General features: G+C 45.4%; 1 protein-coding gene across 1 annotated transcript; it reads right to left on the bottom strand.

The window, feature by feature from the left end:
- On the bottom strand, positions 1 to 1,044 carry LOC125554314. Its single transcript, XM_048717893.1, has one exon. It carries the CDS (start codon positions 706 to 708, stop codon positions 310 to 312), a length of 399 nt encoding a protein of 132 aa, XP_048573850.1. The 5' UTR covers positions 709 to 1,044; the 3' UTR covers positions 1 to 309.
- Positions 1,045 to 9,552: the final 8,508 nt, after the last annotated feature.

The following is a 9,552-nucleotide window of genomic DNA, read 5'->3' as shown; positions in this document are numbered from 1 at the left end:
AGCAAGAACAGAGAAGGCTTCAGATAGATACACAGTTAACTCATTCAGAGTAATTAGACACCAAAAAGAAGGAAAAAACATCCACACACAACCAATCCCACTTGAGCAACAGCTGCCCTGTTTACTTAATCATCCTCCATCTCTCTCTAGTCTAGTCAAACAGCGAGCACAGCAGGCGACGACGAACACTCCATGGAGCCGGAGCAGAAGCCGCCGCTCGCTACCATTCACCGGCTAATTGTTTCACCTAAGCAATCAAGAGCTTAACTTGGAAGCCAGCAAGTGCGCTGACGCGTTGGCCTTCTATGGCTACCAGAAGCAGACGGACGCGGAGTTGGCGGCGGCCGCCGGCGCCTTTCCGCGGGGGATGCGGCCGTACCGGAACCCGTGGACGCCGGCACGGCGCGGGGAGGAGCGGCGGCGGAGCGCGGGCGCGGCCCAGCCGAAGCAGAGGCGGATGCGCGCCCGGAGGCGACGGAGCCCCTTGGCGGCGGCGCGGCGCAGGCGCCGCGCCCCGGCCCAGACGACGCGGCGCGTGCGCGCGCGCGGCGAGACCTCGGCGTCGCGGGAGAAGTGGTAGCTTCGTAGGAACAGCTGCCGTCGCTCCACCTGCCGCTCCCACTGCGCCATGTACTCCAGGTACGGCCACGCCGTCGTGGCCATGGTCTTCTCCCCCGCCGACGCCGGCGAGGCCGCTTGCACAGACATGGGCGCGGAGAGGCAGGTTATTGGCTCCTGGCTGGCTGGCTCTGCTCGGGCTCTGGGTCTCTTGGTGGTGGAGGCAAGAAGGTGGTAGAAGAAGGTGATTAAGCGCGTGCGTGAGGAGGACGAGTAGCGGTAGCGGCGGGTTGCGTGGAGATCTGAGGAGGGGTACGGCGAGACGGAGTACTTATAGGGAGGGAGCGGCGGCGGCTGGAGGATGAGGGGCTGCCGGCGCTGGCCGCAGGCAGCTTCGGGGGGAAGGGAGCGGAGAGGAGAAGGGAGATGGTTGGAGTGGGAGCGGGCGGGTGGCCCGTTTTATGCTAACCTTGGACGTTTTGCCTGCGCTTGGCGGGCTAATTTACTTTACTTTTCTTCGACAATATCATACACTTTGTGCTTGATTGGAAAATGACACTGCCATTTGTAGCTTCCTTCTAGTCTCTACCACAATTTCTTAGTATCAGACACTTTCACTTTGGCACTGATCTAATTTGAGTACTACCAGAGCATGGCCATCGGCCCATGGCATGTGTCAGTGCAGATTTCCATTCCAAAAACTATTGCATGTTGCGATGTACTACTGGGATTAAGGCGGGACCGGTGAGCCATTTGGTGTGCCTTTTCTCCTCTTGTGACCGTTGGATGGGCCGGCCAGGCAGGCTTTAGACATTTTTTGCACTTATTTACTGTTTCGCCTCTGTGCATGTTTAAAGACTGAAGCTAGCGCGTGAACGCATGCTGAAACTGTCCAGCAGACCGTGCGTGTCAATCCCAACATAAATGGAACATAGATTTAGATTCTACTACTAGTAGAATGGGAGGAGGAAACGCCATTGGTGTGTGGACAAGCCAAGCTCTGGCTTCGTATGACCTTCTGCTTTCTTAAGAAAACATAAGCACTGGGTTCGTACGTGGTTGCGTCCCGTTGCGCAGTTAATTAACTCTAACGAGGATGGTCAACGGAAGTCATTATGTCAGGGTCGGCAGGACGGACGAGCGGTGCCCGTCCACAAGGTTTGAACGCGTGCGTGTCAGTCCTAGAGCTGCTGGTCAGTTCTCGGGCGAGTTCTTAGGCTGGATTTGAAGGTTCCCGATGGATGGCTTTGTAACCAAACCAAACCACGGCCGGAGTGGCAGCTCCGACTGACTGACGTCCTGCATGCCCGAAGCCTGAAATTGGCACGTGTAATAAGTAAAACGAAATATGTATATGGTAACCGTGTGCCAGATTGCAAAACTGCCACACGTCTTCCGATCTCCTTCCTTTTCCGCACGTCCTCCCCGACCTCCTTCGATTTCTTTCCTTTCCTGCACGCCTCCCGATCTCGTTCCTTTCCCGCGGGCACACCCACTCGTGACTTCCTAATTTTCGTAATCGTCAATTATGGCCTCATGCGACTTCCTAATTTTCGGGCAAAAATAATGCTTGGACTAGGATTTAATCTCTAGTCTGCAGGTAATCAACAAAGGGAACTAACCATCTTACCTATGACACTGATTGTTGAACAAGCTAAGGGAAATACTATTTTTGACATGTTTTTGCCTTTAATATGTTAGCACTGGATTTTTTTTGTTTCAAGCATCGTGGTAACTTTGATCATTGGGAATAAATTTGTTGAACCCGCCCCCCGGTAATTTATGTAAATGGCACGATAACATTCACGCTATAGACCTGATAATTTAGATACAAACATCGTGGTAATTTTAACCATTGGGGGAGATAAATGTGAAAAGATACCCGATAATTTATGTGTAAATAGATGGTAATATACACAGCGCACATGTGATAACTGAGGTAGAAACACCATTGTAACTTTGACCGTAGGGATTTTTTTTTTTGAAAAGATACTCCGATATCTTCTGTGTAAATAGCACGGTAGTATACCTCCCTCCCCTGGCATTTTTATGTGTAAATAGCATGAAAATATATGCACTGTGATAACTAAACACCATGATAAGTTTCTGACCCGTGGGGCAGAATTTGCTGAAACATACCCCTGATAAATTTTATGTAAATAACATGATATTTTAAGCACTACGGGCTTGATAAGTTACCTAGAATCACCATGATAACTTTTTCTCCCAGGAAAAAGTTGTTCAAAACATCCCTAATAATTTTCGTGTAAATAACATGATAATATAAGCACCGCATAACCGATAACTTGCAATATAAACATGATGATAACTTTTTTTACCAAAGGAAAATAAGTTGTTAAAGACATACACTCGCCTCACGCGTGGGCCTCCTGGATGAACACAACACATGGCGTGCCACGAGAAAGTGACATAATGTTTAGTGTCATGAGGGGCACACGTGCTATAGGCGTGATAAGTTACGCAAAAACATCGTGGTAATTTTTGACCTATGGAAAATGCTACCGAAACACACCCAGATTTTTAGGTGCAAGTATCATGATAATATACGAACTGTAGACCCGATAACTCATGTACAATCCCCCATGGTAACTTTGACCAGGGGAGGTTGATGTACATATACCCTGATAACTTATGTGTAAGTAACACGGTATTTTACACATCGAAAACCTTCTAACTTGTGTATAAAATACATTGATGACTTTGAAGGGGTGTAGTTGTTGAAGCATAGTACCTGATACGTTCTATGTAAATAGTATGGTAAGTTACGCAACACAGGCCTGATAACTTGCATACGAGTATCAAGGTAACTTTGTCCTGAGGAGAAATCATGTGGTAGACGTGAAGAAGTGACAGTTTTCTCGGGGATGGGCGCGCGAAATGTGCAGGAGAAACATGTTTCTCGGGCGAGCCTCCGGCGTCATTTGGAAGGAGGCGAGGTCAAAAAACGAAGGATCATGTGATACTTTAAAATAAAAAAGTAAAGGTGTGGCAGTTTTGTTTATATGGCACACGTGTGCCAAATATTACAATCTTAAGTAAAAATAAACAACAATTTAAGCGCGAGCCTCGTCGTCTCATGCACACCGATCGAATCGTTGCTCTTCTGGGTGTTCCATGCATCTCCGTGGTAGATTTTTGTTACAACTTACAAGGGAGGGCGTCATCAGGACAATTGAGCTCATGTGTTCGGTCCTACTCTATTTGTTTTTATTTATTCTGTATATTAAATTAAACTAAAGTCAAACTTTGTAAAGTTTGATCAAGTTTATGAACAAAATATGAATATTTACCATAACAAATTTATATGATTTGAAAGTACATTCAATAATGAATGAATCTAATGGTGTTGATTTACGAAAAGTCTAACGTCCACACGTTTGGGCGTTTGCATCTCGCCCACACGCGTGGATCCGCGTCCGTGTGTGAGCGCACGAATCTTGGCATATTTCTAGGACCACGTAGGACTGGGCTAGTGTGTGGGCATTTATCCGATCGCCCACACAGCCGTTTCATCATACGGGAAGGACTGGTGTGTGCGCGTTCAACAGTTCGCCCACACGTCACTTTTCACACACGCACAAGGGTTGGTGTCTGGTCATTTGTCATCTCGCTCACACGCCCGTCTCATCTTCCACACCCAAGTTGCCATTTGCCATGTGTTTTGCAGTGCACATGGCAACTGCCCTAGTGTGTTTTATAAGCAGGTGGCAACTCTCACTTTTTTCTTACCTAAACATCTCAGTTGCCATGTATTTTACAGGGTACACGGCAACTGCCCTAGTGTGCTTGTAAGCAGATGACAACTCTCTCCTTTTTACCCGAACATGTTGTTTTGCCATGTTTTTTTGTAGCGCTACACGGCAACTGCTTAGTGTTAGTAGGTGGCAACTCCAAAGGTTTTCAAATCATGGCAACTGTAGTAAACCAGACCATACATGACAACTGTCTAGTGTTAGTAGGTGGCAAACCCCTAAAGTTTTTCAAATCATGGCAACTATAGTAAACCAGATCATACATGGCAACAGCCGCAGTTGCCCAAAAATGGCATTTGGAACTTTTGACATGAGATGGCAACTGCAGTTGAGCAACTATGACAACTGTAGTTGTCCGACATGACAACCGTAGTTCAGCGACATGACAAGTGCAGTTAAACAAACATGGACGAGGGTCTGGACCATGGCAACTACGGGCGCACGATGACTGTCACGCGGGGCGTGCGGGACCACGAGGTACGAGGCCTGACGTACGGGGCGTGTGGGCTCTATCTATTTTCGCCGACACGCACGTGTGTGAGAGGGATCGGGAGGGGAAAAAAGAGGTGTGTGGACATTACTTGTTTTGCCCACACGTAAGTGTGTGGGCTGTTTCTCTTATACACCACATAAAATGTGTGGGCAGACTTTCTAACACCTACATATATGGCACTTATCGGCGTCCTTGATTTATTATTGTATACGTTAATATTTTTATTTACAAACTTTGTCAAAGTTTACAAGGCTTGATTTTGACCAAAACTAATACGTGAACTAAATAAAAACTGAGCGAGTACGCGCCTGCATGCCCTTGTGCGTAAATCCCGGCGAGGGAGTGAGCGTTCCACTAGAGGACCGAACGAACCCTTTATACTTTGTCCTGGATCATATGATCGGAAGGTTCTGCCATCGCGTGCGGCATGCCACACACCTGGCACGGCGGCGATGGACGACAGACCGTGAGACAGAGAGACAGGAGTGGAGGAGCGCCGCGCCGGCCGGCCCGCCTTATCCGTGGCATGCATGTCACGTCCACCCGCGCTCGCCATCCCGGTGGCTGCCTCCTGTGCAGCAAGTGATCTCCCCCGATGTAAGATAATTTGTTCAACGGGCGAGACTGCTCGCCGGCAGAGGAGAGGAAGTTTGTTGGATGGGTCGCGTGTGCATACGTCTTCCCATGGCGTATTATCGCATCCATCGGCAGCATCCAGCGTCAGTCAATCGCTTGCTTAATGTACTATGTACATTGAGTGTGCATGGCTGTCAACAAATAGTATATACTCCCTTCTTTCAAAAAATTCATCAACCAAGGTAGATGATGAGTGGTGAAATATTTTTGTAGTTCGCAAAAGCACTCAATTAATGCTTTTGTTTTTCTCAAAGAATTATGTTTACGAAAGCATTGATTGCAATGCATGCATGCATAAAGTGCATGCATTGGTCATTTTTCTCTTAATACTCCCTCCATTCCACAATGTAGTGCTTCCTCTATCCGCGTGCTTCAACTTTGGCCGTAAATTTAACTATCAAGACCGATTGCGGCGGGAGCAAAAATTATATCAGTGAATTCATATTTAAAAAAACTTTTCAATTATATAATTTTTTGTTCTGTCGTAGTTGGTCTCGTTGGTTAAATTTAGAGAAAAGTATATTTTTCGTCCCTCAACTCTTCGCTGAGTTTACTTTTCGTCCCTCAATTCTAAAACCGGACAGAGTGCACCCCGAACTCTCGAAACCGGTTATTTTTCGTCCCTGTGACTGAGTCAACCCGGTTTTGACCACGTGTGAACAGTACACCAGATGAACAGTAAATTCGAAAAATAGAGCAAAAAGAATTAAAAAAAATCTGAAACGTTATGACATCGAAGATACTCAGGTGTGCCATGTGCGTGCAAATTTTCATCATGTTTGGAAGTTCGAGGAGCTCGCAGCAAAAATAAAAAATTAATCTACTCTGAAGTGAACAGTAAAATCAAAAAAATAGCAAAAAAATCTGAAATTTTTTGGTATCAAAGATGCTCGGGTGTGCAAGGTGCGTACATATTTTCGTGGTCAAATGACAACCGAGAAGGTCATGCCAATAAAAACAAAATAGCGTACGTGTGTGTGCCGCTTCGGGTGGTTTCCAAACCCTCGGATCTTATTTTACCACGAAAATTTGCACGCACCTTGACCACCCAAGCATCTTCGATGGCAAAAAATTTCAAATTTTTTTGACTTGTTTTCTATTTTTTTTTGAATGTACTGTTCACTTTAGAGTAGATTTAATTTTTCTTTTTTTGCTGCGAGCTCCTCGAACTTCCAAACATGTCAAAAATTTGCACACACGTGGCTAACTGAGTATCTTTGATGTCATAAATTTTCAGATTTTTTGCTATTTTTTTAAATTTACTGTTCATCATGTGTACTGTTCACGTGTGGTCAAAATCGGGTTGACTCAGTCGCAGGGACGAAAAATGACCGGTTTCGAGAGTTCGGGGTGCACTCTGTCTGGTTTTAGAGTTGAGGGACGAAAAATAAACTTAGCGAAGAATTGAGGGACGAAAAATATATTTTTCTCTTAAATTTATGGTCAAAGTTGGACCTTGGGAAGCGCGGGCGCCCTATATTATGGAATGGAGAAAGTACTTGCATTCAATGATTTAATGCACCTTGAAGTCTGAACATGTGATGGAAAACAACCAAATTAAGCCTTATAAAATGAAAAAACTAAAATTTTGAATAAACCCTATAAATCGAAAAGAGGAAGTACTATAGACAGATAGATTGAGTATGCATATCCGGGAGCGAGGAAGGAGCGATGATTAGCCAATGATGGCGGCGGCTCAATCGGCCGACTTGGTCTTCACGTCATGCCGGCGGCTCTGCGCTGCTCCGCTCTGCTCTATATACATTCACGAGACTCGAGACTAGAGCTGTATACTTGTCCCCTACGTTATGTGCTGTGGCGCACCACCGTTATTACCCCCTCTGGCAAAAAAAAAAAAGGCATGTCGATGCATGATTTAATACTACATTTTCAGGGTTCAGAATGGACAGTGCCGTCAAAACTCGTGAGTGATCCACGAGTCAATACAATGTGCTGCATTGCATGCGATGCGAGCCATTTGGCCGGCCGGAGGGACCCATGCATGCATGATTATAACACGTACTCCCTCTATTTCTAAATATAAATCCTTTTAAAGATTTTACTATAGTATATACGGAGTAAAATGAGTGAACCTATACTCTAAAAAATGTCTATGTACATTCGAATGTAGCCTCTATAGAAGAATCTCTAAAAAACTTATATTGCACATCTGAGTGAATGAATCAAGCATAAAGAAAAACAGAAGAAAAAAAATCACACGAATCTCGATGTAAGATAATGACATATGACTTAAATGTGCAATACTTATGACATATCTAAATACGCTTTAGCAAAACTGAAACTTATATTTAGAACTGAGGGAGTACGTACTCCACTACTCCCTCTACGTCTCTGGTGTGAATCGGAGGCCGGCTACTTGTTAATCTCTTCTGTCACGATGACACTTGTTGAAAACTGGCGCGCCGGTTGCGGAATAGCCAGGGTGGATTAGGTAAGCTTCCGTGTCAGGATGGAAAAAGATACGCACGTTGCAGGGTCACACAAGTGCATACACAATTAACCATGCACACTCTGGACTGCATAATCAATATTTTCGCCTGCTAGTTCTGCAACTGATTTGCAGGGTGTGGTGTTCACTTAGTACTAGTACGACTCAACTAATTACCCAGGAATGTATTGCACACACGTGTCCAATCAACTTTCAACTACGTAGGTCTATGTGTGTACCGTCAAGGAGAACCTGCCAAAAAACTCGATTCCGCATGTCTTGCAAACAAAGGAAACTTGCTGAATATGTAATGATCCAAGTCAATCCCTCTCTCTGCTATTAACAAAGCCTCTCCGTCTTTTGGATTCTGGAGTATGACCGTGGACAACTGCTGTAAATTATACTACTGCAACCAGTAGCTTTCTGCGCACTCTCCCTGCCGAGACGTAATGTAACGTGTACACCCACACGTGTCCACGTCGAAAGCAGTTACTGCCGAAATGCTATTTCTACTGTCACTCTCAACCACGATGAGGTGTCTCCGTAGCTTAGTTCATCCGTGTCGACACGCCATTCTCCTGGCTAATCCTCACAGGCCATGTGCTGTGCGTTGTACGCCACACTTTGGTGCATTGCGTCCATTTGCATGGTGAAGCCCAAGCCCAGCTTTGAACGAAATCACTGTTCTAACCTTGTCAGAATTTATTCTCACAAACTGAACTCGATGTGAAATTATTTCACAATTTGACCCTTTTAGAAACGCCAGGAACCGCGGCGTTTTCATCCAACACAGAAATGCCGAGCAAGCTAGCGTTCCTGACGTGGCCTACTGCCAAGCCGAGGACGCGTTGCGTGCTGACGTGGCGTGGTGGAAACGCCGAACAAGCTAGCGTTTCTAGAAACGCCGCCGTCCTTGGCGTTTCTGGTGCAGATATTTTAGGTGGTCGTGGGGCTTTCACCCACCACTCACCTTTCACTCTCTTCTCCCCCATTGGCCTATCCCGAGATCTTGCCCTTTTCTCCCTTTGTGTCCCTCACTTAGCCCCTCTCAAATCCTTGCAAATCGATTGGGTTGGTCCGTGGATCCGGTGTCATTTCCGTTCGTTGAGGTAACCTCCTTCATCTCACAAATTTTTATTGGATTGATTTGTTCTTGTTGTTCCTAACTCTAGTGTTGAACATGAATATATAATGTGATGTTTTGAGCATTGTTGTTCCAATAGTGTTGCATTGTGATGTTGTTGAGCATACCTTATTGTGGGTCATAGCTAATGTTAAGATTTAGGGTTAGGGTTAGGGGTTTTGTTAGCAACGTGGTATATTTAGAATTGTACACTTCTTATACTTATGTTACCATTTTTTTAGATGGACAAGATTGTGAATATTCATTATGTTGACAAAGAGGCATTCATGAATGTGGATATTGTTGACAAGTATGAGGAAGTGTTGATATTTCTTGAGACTCCTAGTTATGAAGAGGTTGTGAAAGAAACACGGATAAGATTAAAGTGGGTGGATGCAAGTGACCAAGTTGAATTAGTAGGAAGATATGATGTTGGGTCGGCACACAAGTGTCGAATGAAGGCAATGCCTATCAAGTCCAATTTGCATTGGGTTGCATATAAGGAGGTTGTTGCATCCTC

The sequence above is a fragment of the Triticum urartu genome, chromosome 4 (assembly GCF_003073215.2).
Source record: "Triticum urartu cultivar G1812 chromosome 4, Tu2.1, whole genome shotgun sequence".
In the NCBI taxonomy this organism is placed as follows: Eukaryota; Viridiplantae; Streptophyta; class Magnoliopsida; order Poales; family Poaceae; genus Triticum; species Triticum urartu.
The sequence above is the reverse complement of the archived record's forward strand: the minus strand, read 5'-3'. Positions and strand labels throughout refer to the sequence as shown.